At 34.7% G+C, this 15,124-nt stretch overlaps 1 protein-coding gene and 1 long non-coding RNA gene across 2 annotated transcripts; one reads left to right on the plus strand and one right to left on the minus strand.

Moving 5' to 3' along the window:
• Window positions 1-2,499: 2,499 nt before the first annotated feature.
• Window positions 2,500-13,205, plus strand: LOC135629031 (uncharacterized). Its single transcript, XR_010493134.1, has 3 exons — window positions 2,500-2,741; window positions 8,638-8,737; window positions 12,783-13,205. It is a non-coding gene; the product is annotated as an uncharacterized LOC135629031 (long non-coding RNA).
• LOC135629030 (beta-glucosidase 25-like) lies at window positions 2,756-8,266 on the minus strand. Its single transcript, XM_065136138.1, has 13 exons — window positions 8,134-8,266; window positions 7,984-8,050; window positions 7,848-7,906; window positions 4,979-5,054; window positions 4,828-4,899; window positions 4,658-4,745; window positions 4,324-4,579; window positions 4,118-4,233; window positions 3,813-4,036; window positions 3,705-3,736; window positions 3,522-3,624; window positions 3,343-3,445; window positions 2,756-3,234 (listed from the first exon to the last, which is right to left on the minus strand). Exons 1-13 carry the CDS (start codon window positions 8,248-8,250, stop codon window positions 3,015-3,017), a joined length of 1,533 nt encoding a protein of 510 aa, XP_064992210.1. The 5' UTR covers window positions 8,251-8,266; the 3' UTR covers window positions 2,756-3,014.
• Window positions 13,206-15,124: the final 1,919 nt, after the last annotated feature.

A 15,124-nucleotide genomic window follows, 5' to 3' on the forward strand; every position in this document is an offset into this window, starting at 1 on the left:
CATTCTTATCCTTAGTGCAATTTTTTTAGTTTATTTTTTTTTCAAATAATATGAAATAATAAAAGAATAATATGCTAACCCGAGAATATGTTAGTGATAATCATCTATTAAGAGATTAATTATATTTTTTTTTATAATTAATTATTTTTAATATTTCGATTATATATATATATATTTTAATTTATATTAAGATTTTTATATAATATAAATTATTTAATTATATTTTTCCTTGATTACGTGAAAATATATGATAATCGAAATAAGACAGAATCAATATATGTAATAAACTCTATGATATTTTCACCAGTAAAATCAATGAAATATGAAGAAATATGATTAATTATTTTACTTTTATAGGGATCTTAAGTAATTTTTAAAAATATAATAATCGAGATACTAAATCTAACTAATTATAATGAGTAATATATCATTAGCCTCTTAGGGCTTGAGCCAATTATATATTATCCTCCTCTAATTAACTATCTTTAATATTTTAAATTTTATATTTTTAAAAATCATATTAAAATATTTATATTTATGAAAGTAAAATATTTAATCATATTTCTTTTCACGTCACCGATTCTGTTAACGAAAATAATTTATCACTAAGTATGTACAATATTTCTGTTAATAAAATCGATAGTATAAAAAAAATAAAATTAAATATTTTATTTTATATTTATAAGAATCTTAATATAATTTTTTGATAATGTAGGAACTAAAATACTGACCATAATCAATTACAAAGAATGATCTATAATTAATTCTAATATTTTTTCTGTCGATTTTTTTAGATTAATATGATTATCTTATAGATATCATAACAATCCGAGTACATGGGATAAGCTATAGCATCTCCATACGATAGAATTTGTACTTTTTTTTGTCCCATGTGACTTGGTAGGTTAGTCATTTTTATTCTTAACTATAATCATTTTAGATTCTATCATAATCCGTTCTAACGAAGCACCACAGAGGATTCAAAATCCCACCTCATCATCGTAACAAGCACCAAAGAGGAGGAGAATAAAGAAAAGCACCGCCGCTTTCCCCATCAAGATTTCCTCTCCCTTCTCTCTCTCTCTCTCTCTCATCATCGGCTCTCCTTAGGTGCGTCTAGCTATTGCGTTCTTAAATCAAATCATGACTTAAGTCGGAACTCTCTCCTCTGTCGGCGTGGGAATGCCAGCCACGGATCCAAGTGGAAGGCACGTGAAGGATGATAAACTTGCGACCATCATAAAATTGGAATCTATTTGGTGGGTAGGAAGCCACCTTCTTCTGGTGGCATTTATTTGTGTGGCTTCATATCGATTTATTGACTGGTCCCCAACATGTCACATCAATTAAAGGAACTCGTTAACGCCATCAATTCATATAAATAAATTTGGTAATTGAAAAGGGAGCGTATGCGTGCTTGCCGATGTAACAGCTGAACTCCACTTGTTTTGCAACAAAAATGAGGTTATTTGAGATAATCAGTTACATTGAACGAAAAAATATAACATGCGATAACAATCGATGTGAAAGCGATGTTAAAAGAAAATAATTTCAATATTTTCTTTTTATTTCTAACGATTTTATTAATTAAAAAATATTTTTTATCTTTTTACATATCATTTTTATATCGATCCAACACATAATATCACATATTATATTTTTATGATAATAGTATGGTTAATGGTATTATTTATTTCACTTATAGAATTATAGGAATCTCAATATAAATTTTTAGGTATAAAAATTATAATAAGAATAATGTATAATTAGTCGAGTTATTTTGACTTATCAATTATAAATTTTTTATTTTAAAAAATTATATATTTTTAAAAGCCATTGATTTCCATATTTCTTCCTCTATATTTGAGTGTGACAGAAACCTAACAACTTCTCTTGATATGTCATTATAGTTAGTCTCTGTTAGACGGTATGTTAGATGATCGACGAAATTCTAAATTACAGTAGTGTCCTCGATGTTAAAATTATCATGAATATATTATATACCTTTAATATTTTTAATATAGACAAATAATTTCAATTATGTTTACAAGTGATCAGTTTTAAGTTTTTCTAGATGACTATTAAAATTAATGACATAAGTTAAGGATGTTAATATTTCAGGAGGAGGAGGAGAAGAAAGAAGAAGGTAAAAACAGTAAATAAGGGGAAGAATCCCAGCCGTTCGATTTTATCTGGCTTATTCCTTCTATTTTACATTCAAACACACCAACAACAAAAATAGTTTTAAAAAATAAAAGCATATTTGTCCATTTATTAAAAAACACTTGAGTAAATTCATAATATATTTTTTTAAAATGGAGAATTTTGAGGATATTTTTTTCTGTATATTTTTATATTTTAAATATAGATAAATAATTACTGTGATTAGAAATGATTCGTTTAAGTTTTCTTGACGATCTTAATATTCGAATATATATATATATATATATATATATATATCTCTTCAAATTGATGAATTCGAACGGCTAACACATAAACACGAATAATTTGTTCGGATTACTTTTCCTAATAATGCGACCCGTTAACGCCCCGCTTCGTCGGCCTCGAAAACATGGCGTGGTTTGCCGCAATGTCGCCCTGAATCCCAATTCGGAATAGTGCTTTAAAAGCTATTCGATGGCGTCTTGGAGTTGGCTGAGCAACGAAACGGGGGAGGGATTTGGTTGATTGGGGGATCAAGAAAAGAGGAGGCTAAATCCCTTCTCCCACCAAAATTTTAGGTAAATTCATCGAGATTCCTTCTTTGTGCTTTGGAATCCATCGAGATTTCCGCTTCTGATTTTAGATTGTTAGTTCCAGTGCAGTAAAAGTGGTTGTTATGTTCTTGATGCTCTTTGATTACATATTCCAAATTTCCCACAAGAAATTGATTGCATTTGAACTTGTTACTTTGGTCCCAGACATTTGGCGTTTACTATTCTCCTGCTTGACTGCTCAATGGAACCAAGAGAAATATATAAGGGATGGTAAATTGTTGAATCTACATTAACAAGTCATCCAATCTGATCTTTAAATGTGATTCCTTTCTGCGCAAGCGTGTCATTCTTTTCTAGAACGTGTTTGAACCACTGAACTGAGGCTTTCGGTATCCTAGTTAGGTTGCTCTTGTAGTCGACATAGTAGAGGCCAAATCGAACTGTAAACCCTGAGTTCCATTCCCAATTATCTAGTAGCGACCACACGAAGTAGCCATGTACATTGCAACTGTCCTCCCTGCATTAATTCATCTTAGTTAATTGTAGGAAAAAAAAAAAGTAATGGAGCTGAAGATTGTTATGCTGATCCTGACGCCCCCAGGTGAACTAATACACAGTAAATTACCATATAGCAGCTTGTAGGTTTGAGAGGTAGTCAGCATGATAGCGTATCCGCTTATCATCCTTCAGTGCTTTGTCGAGGGTAGTGAAATTTGGATCATCCATGCCTACAACACCAAATGTTTTTTGTAAGATTTCTCAAAAAGGAGAGCTGTATTCCTGATTCAATCACATTGTTTGTACCATTCTCTGTTATTATAACCAATGGGTTCTCATAGTTTTCCTTGATATAATTCATTAACTTGCGGATACCCCATGGGACAATGTGAAGCCATCCTGATGCAGCCTGAAAGAATAATTAAGTGATGATTCCTAAACCTGAGCGTTAGTTCAAAAGTGATTAGAAGCATAAGTATTGTGACTTACTCTTTCACCAATCCTCTCTCCATTTCGAGAAGCTGTTACAAACATTATAGAAGTTTAAATTCCATATCGCTGAAGATTAATTAAGTATTTTAGTGACTCTTATCATACATGTCGTGATGACAAGTGCATCAGCTAATGCATCATTCAATGCCAGCTTCCTGATTCTTGTCCGATCATTCCGAGCATATAATGTGGTGTAGTGATTTATGCCTAAAAAATCCAAAGAACCAGCCAATGACGTAGAGTCATCACTAGTAAATCTGGGTAGTCTGCTTCGTACAAGATTCTTCATGGAGAGAGGATAATCCCCAAAGATAAGAGGATTCAAGAACCTGCTTGGGGATCCACAGTCACGTAAGTTGTCAATCGATGAAGTAGGGTTCTCATATATTCAGAAATCAGTAGCAGATTACCATCCTAGTTCGAATTCCATGGCTCTATTAGCAGCATCTAGGTCTTCTTTAGCACCAGATATAGGTTCATACCACTTGGAATCAAGAGCAATTCCAATAACACCCTTTTGCTTTTCCTACACATTAAAGTTAGCTTCTTATCTTGCTTTTTCTTATTCATTGACCAGTAATAAAAAGTTGGCTGTGACAAGAAAAGCATGGTTTACCTTGAAGTTGAGCTTGTATGTATGAAAAGCAGCAGCGTGAGATAATAGGATGTTGTGAGCAACAATATATGGTTCAATTGATGACTTGCCTCTCCGACATAGCATGTGTATTAGAATAGAACACCTTCCCGGAGCTTGCAGACCTGTGTCATATCCTTGAATTGAGAATCCATGAGGCTCGTTGAAGGTGATCCAATGCTTCACTCTATCTCCAAATGCTTTGAAACAAGTATAGGCGTAATGCTTGAAATCTTGTCTGCATTTTAGAGTGAGTTTTACCTATCTTTTCCTGAACACTGTGGCCGATTAAATAAAGATTCGATATAATCCTTACATGATCTCTTGGCTCAGCCATCCGTTGTATCGGTCCTCTAGAGCTTGTGGAAGATCCCAGTGGAAGAGTGTAACATAAGGTTGTATTCCTGTACCAACAACAAAATAATAATAATAGTTATCAGCCTCAAAACTTCAGGAGATCCTTCAAAGAACCTTTTTAAAAGCTACCTTTTTGTAGTAGAGTGTCTATGAGTCTGTTATAGTAGCTTATTCCTTCTTGATTAGGTTCTCCTGTTCCATCTGTGAACAGGAAAGGCTGTTATTTTATCCAAGATAGGGTTTAAATATGTCTAGTACCAATAGGCCAGCTTCATATTACTTGGGAAGATCCGTGACCATGAGATAGAGAACCTGTAGGCATCCATTCCCATGCCCTTCATCAAATCCATGTCACTCTGTACAAAAAGAATAATATATCTTGCTATTATGAAATGATATGGGTAATATATTTACTGAAGTTGGTCACCATTCTGCCTATGAAGAAAAGAAACAAGGCTTTTGTGTTAAGAATACTAACAAGACAATATTAACATGTGAGCGAAATCTCTGATTTTGCTGTAAGCTACTAGTTAACGGTATCAGAGCGGATGGTTATTCTAGGCATCCAGTGCAAGAACCAAAATCTTATCTAAAAGTCCAAGAGTGTGAAGCAATCAAGTGCATGAAAAGTGATGGGAGACATTGACATTTTAAAATTGACAAGAAGTCTAAATCAAATTATTCAGGTTTGATGCACATGAGATTGAACGTCAATGCAAAACTTATCAAGTTATGAACCAAATCCAATGTATATTAGTTGACTCTTTCAACTTTAACAATATGAGATTATTCTTTAAGTCCTCTTTCAATCTCTTTCATAAATATTGTCTTAGCATCCCCTTTTATTCATGGGTGTCTTAATTGTCTTCTACTTATTTGTAAGGATAGGTCATATTTCATGTAGACTTTTTTTTCACTTGAGTGCAACTTCATGTGTGGCTTAATTGTCTTCTACTTATAAGGATAGGTTATTTTGTGTGTAGACGTTTTTTTCGCTTGGGTGCAACCATATCTAGTTGCTTCTCTTTTTTTTTAGTCGTTTATTATTATTATTTTGATAAATCTTAACTTTGATACCATACTCAGATTTTTTCGGTCATGGCTCAGATTTTTTTAGTCATGGCTAATGTACATGAGTTCGGAGACCAATACAATTACAAAACTTAAACTTACTAAGTTATGGATCAAACTCATTATATGTCATTTGACTCTTTTAGTCCTTAGCAACATGGGACTATTCTCACGTGAAGCCTGCTTGAGACCATGGATTGGTTTACGAAGCTCACAAACATGGTTGGAAAAATTTTGATCAACAAATACTTTGAGTTAATCATGTAGACTTCCATCTGAAGGTGTCTCAAAAGAAAAAGGAAGGAGCTAGGAAAGAAGAGAGTCAAGAAAGTTACTGCCACTATTCTTGAACAACTTTTAGCCGGGCGTTCTTTTCATTAATCTTCCTTCAATCTCTCTAACACATGAATATTGTCTTGACAAAGCATTAAATGATTACATATGTGCTTTATGGTGGTGATGACAAAAGCCTGATGGTTTTCGATTTGTTGTGTTTGGGCAAATTTTAGATTATTTTACACAATGCAGTATTTTACAGTTTTTTAGATAATCTTGAACTTTTGTGTCTCATGAGATCTTCCAAAATGAATTGGTTGAGTGAAACAGAAGTTTTGAGTTTGCTACGAGAACGGCCATCAGTCATATGATTTTTGAAGTTTAAAAAAAAAGGAGACTAAGGTTAAGGCAGAACTTTTATTGCAAAAAGTTCACCTTTGATTTGCAATAAAAGGTTTCTGATCCAAAAGCATAAAAAGCCTTAACATTTTTAGATGAGATTTTCAAGACACTCAAATGATCAACTAAGAATTTTGCCTATGATGAGGTTTTGATCCAAGAGGGAACATGTCAGTTCTCTTGACAACAGAATTTGCTCATTAAATACTAACAGTTCTTGAGTGGAGACCCACCCTACAGAGAAATAAATCATGTAACTGAGAGGCATTTTTAAGATAAAATAGCTACAGGACAAGTTGATAAGTGAAAACTTCCCTTGGCTTATCTATGTCCACAGAAATTGATCAGGAGAATGGTATTTGATGATGTTAGTTCCCTATTTGAGTGCTCAGCTTATTTTTGCACCTCTTTCATCTTTTTTTCCCCTTAGTTTACTTTTGAACCTTTTTTGTTGATTTTATTTTATTTTCTAAGTGTTATGGTTGATTTAGAGACTGAGCTTTCAGCCTTAAAGTATAAACAAGTGTTGTGGCTCAACCAACTAATATAGGTACTAGTAGGATAGGTTTCTGCTAGCTCGAGTACAATTAAATGCTCTTCCACACGATTACCGTTGACTAAATAGTATGTCCTAACAATGTCAGAAAAATCAAATCTTCTTCTTATGTAAATAGGGAAATTAATTATCGTGCATCTTTCAGATGTTTAACTTTCTGGATCATAAGATTATCGGCCATGGAATCCATCAAGTTCCACCTTGACTATGCATTGACTCTTATGGACTAATGAGAAGAATGCAGCATCTTAGACTTGAACACTATCTATGACATAAAAAATAATCTTCTGGTACATATCAGCAAGAACAATGCTTCTTTTGTGGTAAGGCAATCTTTTACGAGTTATCTTTCATTTGCACCAATCTTACTTTCAGTATTTAGCTATTGGATTAAACAGTGCATGATCTAAAAGCTACTGATGATCCCTTAAGAGTCCATGAAGAAGGGGACTTTTTTCTATTTCAGAACCACTAGGAGTTGCTCTTGACAATCAAAAACAAAATAAATTTAAAATTCATGCAAAACTCGAGCTAATCAAAGTATATCGTGTTGGTAAGTCATCAAGTGTACAAATAAATTGGAAATAACATGTAGGCCACGGATGACTCGATTCAATATGTGTCTCTTAATTAGGACTTTTCTTATAAGATGGTCATGTTGAGATTTGAACTATGGATCTTTAACTTTGATAATTGATACCATTTTAAATTTTAATCAATGTCATTCCATCTAAAAGCTTATGCTTGTAGATGGGACATGATATAATGATCTATATTTTTAACAGAATCTAACATGGAACATCCACAGATGACTACTCATGAATGATCTGAGTATTCCAGAGTTCACCTTGTACCGATGGTACTGATCGACTGCCACATCTGCATTGCTGAAGTCCAAAATCCTCCCTGCCAAAAACACTTTCAAGCTTACGAAACAGAATTCAGAATATGAGTGCTTTTGTCTCTCTCGACGCAAGTCATACCTGGTCGTCTTGTGAAAGTATCCCATATACTTTTTCCCCTGTTCCCCTCACCAGCAGCTCCTTCAAACTAAGGTTATCAGCAACTCCATTAACTTGTGCAGAGCAAGATGCAGCTGAATGTAAAAGAGACATTTCTGCATGACCTCACACCTGGTAAGCTGAAGAAGCTGTTCCGAAAACGAAACCACTGGGGAAGTCATCTCTTCTGATAGCCTCACTGGTTGCAACGATACTAACAAGGATATAGAGTATTGCTAACGCTGCCATGGACTTGCTAAGCTTGGGAAGCTTGTGTGTTATGCTGTTTCTTGCAGGTGCATAGTATTTATGCATTTAGGATTAAAGAGGTGCAGGTGGGACAATGTGTTTTGGAGATTGAATGTTTGACGAAGCAAAACTTTTGTTGGAGTCCAGAGTCTGCAATCGTACCGCCCGGTACGGGCGGTACGGTCCGATAGACTAACGGCACTGCTACAGTGTAATATTACCGATCTGATTATAGTAGTACACTGTAGCACTGTAGTAGTGACTGTATCAGTGCACTATAACACTGTTGCAGTGCACTGTAGCATTGGAACGTTACTGTTACTGTTGCAGTGCGAGCTCGACGTTGTTGTTGTACATGAAAACACACTGAACACGTTCTTTGCGCAGGTGATCGAGCACAACATGAAAACACACTGAAGACGTGCCTCTTCCGCATCAACCTCCAACATCTTTTGGGCATATGATGGACATGGCGATGTATGTCCAGGTTAGACTAATATATTATTATTATTATTATTATTATTATTTTGGAGCAAATGCTAAATTGAGTCGAATCCGGATTTTTAAGAAAGAATGGCTAAATCCACCATACGCAATCACAATGCATCACATCAGAATCTTGTTTCGTTCACCGATAAGGTCGACATGACCTGACGTGTAAGGAAGATGTGGCAAGGAACATGCCACATCTTTCCTTTGGTTTAAACGAGCTTAATTTCCCCGTAACACACGTGCTTTCATAAGTATTATACCATAAAATTTTCTTCTCTCCTTTTCTCTTTCCTTTTTATTATTCTCTTCTCTGTTTTGCATGAGTTTTTAGTCCCACAAGTAGGATGTTTGCCTTCCCTTCAGACTCTTTGGGGCTTGAATGGGCGGGCAAGAAAGTCTTAAGGGTGCGACCTTAAACTTATTAAGTCCCATCGATTAATCTATCTTGGAGCCGTGAATATTTTAGTGATTGAGACTATTAAAGCCCCAATCATGTAATCATTGGACCTCTATACGAAGAGTATTTAGGCCTTCTTGTTTATGTAGTCAGTCGCTACCAACAAAGTCTAGAAAAAGCAGAAGGCGTATTTATTTGTCTTCATGTTCGTTCATGATGTTTTGTGGTTAGATAAGAGGGGGCCTCAGTTCTATTTTGTGGTTGGAATTGCTTTGGCGTCTTTGGGTTTTATTTTTCTAAACCTTTTTTTTTTTAATTTTAAATGAAATTTATTATTTTTTAACCAAAATCCTGGTTAGATTTTGTTTTAATATTATAGTGCAGATAAGCCCTCGTGGAAGGGTGTAAGAGGCAATTTGACTGCTGACCTTGTAAACAACATAGAATACATGTGTTGCGTCTTGAAGAAGTCCAACACTAATGAATGGGGGTCCCTGTGGGATTGGATGTTTGACGAAGCAAAGCCAACCTAACTTGTTCTAAAAGATGGCTGCATATAAATAAATGAATGTTAAGAAGGCAAGTCTATGTTCATCACATTGTTAAAGAAACGGCATGCCTTTCATGTGTTCTTGTTGCTATGTAAGCGTTAGGGAAGTCAGGAATTGTTGGGGGTACGTTAGGGAGTACGTCGAGTGCATGCTTGCACGCAAGGACTGGACCAAGAGAGGGATGTGGAATTGCAGAGAGAGATTTTTAGAGGATTTCAATTTCTTAGCTTGGTGAGTATCAATTTTATTAAACCCTCCAACTGTTTTAGATAAATGTTGTATTAGAAGAATAAAAATATTAGATTTGAGGTCGTAGGAATTGTTTATTTTGGATGGACTTTTTATCCATTATAGATGGCCCCAAAGGACAAATATAAAAATATTAGCTTTTCTGCTTTTCAATCGATATATGAGATTAACTTATTGGGACCTTCCAGTTGGAAGAAATAGACTTTGTTAGTAAATGCGAGGAGGGGTGCCTATTTGATCTATTTGGCCTAACACACCATTTAATGGCTTATCCTCGATAGCTCACTTGCTTTTCTGAAATATTCGATAGTGTTTCTTTTTTTTGGCACATGAACTTGTCAAATTGAACACGAAAAGGCAACTCTTCCTTGGTCAATGTGATATTATTAGTGCCTCCTAAGTTAGCCTTCTTATACATCAGTGTGTTAGGTGAAGTTGTGTTCATGGCATATCATTACTTTTAGCATTACTCTAGTGATTACGGCACTGCTTGTGAGAACTTACATTTGTATATACTCCATTTAGCAATATCCGCTATTCTCCATCTACGTACTAATCTACTGCTTGAGAGATCTTTTAGTTGTATTAATATGGATGACATCTCTAATTTAAGGTAAAAGCCACTCCTAACCATAAAATTATGATTATTTTGGTTTGACTTGACTATAAGTGAAATTTGATTTGGAAATGATTTGTCAGTTTCGTCTTACCCATTCATAAAACAACTAGAAAAGATTGTCTCCATAGGTGGTATGCATTGATGTAACATTCTATTGCTGATATTTTATCTATATTAAATATATATTTGATGAGGTTATCGTATCATGTATAAGTCATCCGTCACAGTGACGAATGAAAACAATTGGATTCCTTTTGTAAATTTTGTATCGTAAGGCAATATCAGAAGGGCTTTGTCGGCCCAAAAATTTGGTAAGACAATCTAAGAAGAGCTTTATCGATCCAAGAATCAGTACGAAATAGCGCTCGAGAGTGATTCCTCTCAGCGAAACCTACAAAACAGGGCCTCCAGAAACTTTACATGAGGTTATCGTATCTTTTTGTTTGAGTCTCCCTATTCATATGGCTTTCTCTCCTTATCTCATATGAGTGAGCTTCTTATACGGAAGGTGGAAGGTGGAAGGTGGAAGGTGGTGTTGAATCTTGGATTTTGATAATGAAATCAATTGATAAATGTTTATAATTTAATCTACGTTTTGAGTAATGTAGGATACTTCGATCAGGATGAGACAATTAAAGCGGGAAGAATTATGTTGGGCCGGGGGAAAATATGTCAAAAGATTGGACGTCAAACCGGTGGATCGATCGACGTATCGATAGAAGGCTTCAAGCTATGGATTCGGACATCAGGCTAATAAGAGAAAATATTACGCCAAGGATATCGAAGTTACGGAGTTAACTGGCCGATTGGACAATAGGTCGCAAGAGAGGACGATGCGTCGAAGAATCGGACGAAGCGTCGAGGGACCAATGACATGTCGGACAACATGATTCAATACTTAATATTAATTGTCTAGATCGAAGAGTGTTTTATATGTGTAGGATTAACTACGATAGCAAGGCATGAAGCAAAATGAAGTCCCGGAGTCAAGGACATGATTTCGTTGGGAGTTCGAGAGTTCGTCGAAAGTGTGGACACTCGTCGGAAGTTTTATCGGAACCAGCCGAAAAGTCTCAGAGCTTGCCAGAGAAGCTCATCGGAACTCGCCAAGAAGATCGTTGTGAAGTCTAGGAGCTTGCCAGGAGTTCATCGGAACATTGTCGAGAGATCATCGAAAGTTCACCGGAAGATCGCCGAAAGAAACTAGACTCACGGACTTGTTTAGCTTAGAATATGCCTTAGGAATCGTAGTTAGCACGTAATTGGGTTTAGATTTGGGCCAATCCAATTAGGGGCTAGTTGGGCCCATGTAAGGATTGTATTGGACTCAATGAGAAGCTCAAATAGTGACCCATGAGGTGGCACCGTCATCGTGGCACAATCTCCGAGATTATGTCAAGCGGTGGTACTGCCCAGACACAGCCTCCGAGAGATTGTAGGTGGTGGTACCACCAGTCTGGACGATAGTACCGCCCAGCACAGTCTCCAAGCAGTGGTACTGTCCAGTGTTAGATTGACACCGGCGGTGATACCGCCCGTGCTCGAGAAACCTGGGATGAGATGTTTTTAGGCTCCAAGTTTGAATCAACTTGAAGCCTATAAATACCCCTCTCATCCTTGGTTAAAGCACACAAACACAGAGAGTTTAAAAGTGAAGAAATGCTGCTGTAATCTCTTTAGAAATTTCCTCCTCCACTCTAAGTTTAGAATTCTGTAAGAGAGGAGTGAGTGCTTGTAAAGATTGTCTCCTAAACCCGTGAAAAAGAGAAAAGGGGTGTAAAAGGATAGTTGATCTTCGCCCATTGAAAGAAGATCAATAGTGGATGCTGGTGGCATTGACGGAAGACGAATCAGCAAAATGGATGTAGGTCACGACGACCGAATCACTCTAAAATCTGGTTTGCGTTTTATTCTTGCTATTTACCTTACTGCAAACTGAATTCCTCCTTCACTACATTTTCGTATAATTTCAAGTTAACATCTTTATGAAATCGGTTTTATCGCAACGAAAAATTTTTTGAAGACGTAATTATTACCGTTATACTAATTCACCCTCCTTCACCCCGTTCCTAATACGTGGAAGGGTTGCACTTCTCCTCCCCTTCTCCTCGAAGATTTCATGACCCACTCTGCTTGCTACATCTGTTTTTTTTCTTAGAATAAAGCATCAGAATTGAGCTATGGTTAGGTGCTTCGATCTGTTTCGTAACTATTCATAATGCAGGTCAACTTCAGGCACTACACGTGGGGGAGAGAAGGGAAAAGAAGGAAACACCAGTCCAAGAGAAGAAATTTTTTGATCCTGCCATCTATCCATTTACAAATATAAATTCTAGGAAGGAGAACGCCAACCTTCACAAACTGCTGTTCGTATGCTCTGTCTTCCCATTCTTACCTTTCTCATGGCCTGTGATAAGTTTGACTGTGTCCCCTACCTTGACATGTATTTTAGGCAGCACAAGTAAGACTACTAAGCTGCAACAGCATAATTCACCAAGCCTAATGCTAATTGGTAATCTAATTCACTATAGTTCATGAAGGAAATTTAGTATAGTCATCTTCAACATATAACATGAAGTACAACTAATGCTAACCCTCATTATTATATTGCATGGCTGATCCATCTATTTAATCTGCTAGAAGAGAATGTAACACACTTAATGTTAAATGCAAAAGATGACAATATAGTCATCTTCAACATATAACATGAAGTGCAACTAATGCTAACCCTCATTATTATATTGCATGGCTGATCCATCTATTTAATCTGCTAGAAGAGAATGTAACACACTTAATGTTAAATGCAAAAGATGACAATATAGTCATCTTCAACATATAACATGAAGTACAACTAATGCTAACCCTCATTATTATATTGCATGGCTGATCCATCTATTTAATCTGCTAGAAGAGAATGTAACACACTAAATGTTAAATGCAAAAGATGACAATATAGTCATCTTCAACATATAACATGAAGTACAACCAATGCTAACCCTCATTATTATATTGCATGGCTGATCCATCTATTTAATCTGCTATAAGAGAATGTAACACACTAAATGTTAAATACAAAAGATGACAATATTAGAACCAGCATCACATTTTTGGTCTGCTTATTCTTGAACTATGTAAGAACTTGGAGATTCCAAATATTACTTATATGAGTTATTAAAATTTCTCTAGCACACTAAATAATTGGAAGATCGTTTAAGGCAGCTTCTCATATGTATATTTGCCAACTACCCTACTTCAGAATTTACATACCATCTTATGCCTAACCTGACCTGTTGGAAATCATATTTTCTACATCTCAATGTTGTGGTTTCCAAATGCTCTTTTGTTTTTTTTTTGGGTTCAAAAGGTAACCGGTGAGGATGAGAATTGATCCTCAGATCTTACCATCAAACTAGACTAGAGTAGTCATAACCAAAAATATTTTTCATCACATTACCCTTAGATGGTGTTGCTTAGGAACAAAACTGGCTAGATTTAGGAATCCATATTGTCTTCTATTCCGAAGAGGACCTTACTTGTTTTTAAGATTTTATGAAGTAATTTACATAAGAATCTTAGTGGTTCTAATAAAAATGAGAAATGTTTTTATATGTTTCAAAGATAAAGGATAAAAAATGTTTTATTTTGTTCTCACTTAATCTTAAACTCTTGTTTATATATTTTAAATAATTTTATAATATTTATTATCATTCATTACAGAATAGGATCGAGTATGGTATTTTTTTTGTTAATAAACAAAAAACATTATAACGACATTCAAAAGGACTATAATAACCAATTTGATGAAATAAAATATTATAATCTATTCAAAAGCTTTATGATGATGTTTCGAGAAAGAAGGAGAACTCAAAAACTAAAAGAGGAATGTAAAAATTAATAAATAAAAAATATATCAGAAAATCGATAAAAGATTAACGTAATTTTGTATGTACTAGAAAGCTTATATGTATGGAGAAAAATAAATTTCTTATGAAATCAATTATAAGATCATTGAATTATCTTCACTCAGTACAAATCCCTTGCATATCCTCTTATAAATACCGTAAAAGATTTACATCCTTTTTCCCACTCTTTTTGAAAATTATGTAGGAAAACCCTCTCGAGATTTTAGAGAATAACTTAGAAACACGCCAAGTATTCTTCATATTTTGTTCTCTTTCATTATAATGAATAATCAAATCTTCTTCTTCTTCTCGTACTAAGATTCCTCGTTATATTTGTTTCTTTTCTCCCATATTTTTTTTAAATTTTAGAGAAAAATATTTTGAGAATAATTATAAAAAAGATCAAAACATAATTTTTAACATTTATTTCTTTTACGAGGACTCTTCTTAATATTCTGATTTCTGGTTGATTATGAGAATATCAAAATACTTATCAATCATAATGTATCTATCCCAATTCGATCCACTTTATTATGGTTTTAAAAAATAATTATTTATGAAGGAATTATATTTTAAAATCCACCTTTTGATTAGTACGAAGGAATTATTTATGAAGGAATTATATTTTAAAATCCACTTAAAAAATTCGACTGCTGCTATCTGC

This window comes from Musa acuminata, chromosome BXJ3-1, assembly GCF_036884655.1.
Source record: "Musa acuminata AAA Group cultivar baxijiao chromosome BXJ3-1, Cavendish_Baxijiao_AAA, whole genome shotgun sequence".
In the NCBI taxonomy this organism is placed as follows: domain Eukaryota; kingdom Viridiplantae; phylum Streptophyta; class Magnoliopsida; order Zingiberales; family Musaceae; genus Musa; species Musa acuminata.

Coding starts and splice junctions, on each gene's coding strand:
- LOC135629030 (XM_065136138.1), bottom strand. CDS start 8,250: ATGGCAGCGTTAGCAATACTCTATATCCTTGTTAGTATCGTTGCAACC. Junction 4,037..4,117: donor ATGGAATTCGAACTAGGATG/GTAATCTGCTAC, acceptor ATCCCCAAGCAG/GTTCTTGAATCCTCTTATCT. Junction 3,446..3,521: donor GGTTATAATAACAGAGAATG/GTACAAACAATG, acceptor TTGGTGTTGTAG/GCATGGATGATCCAAATTTC.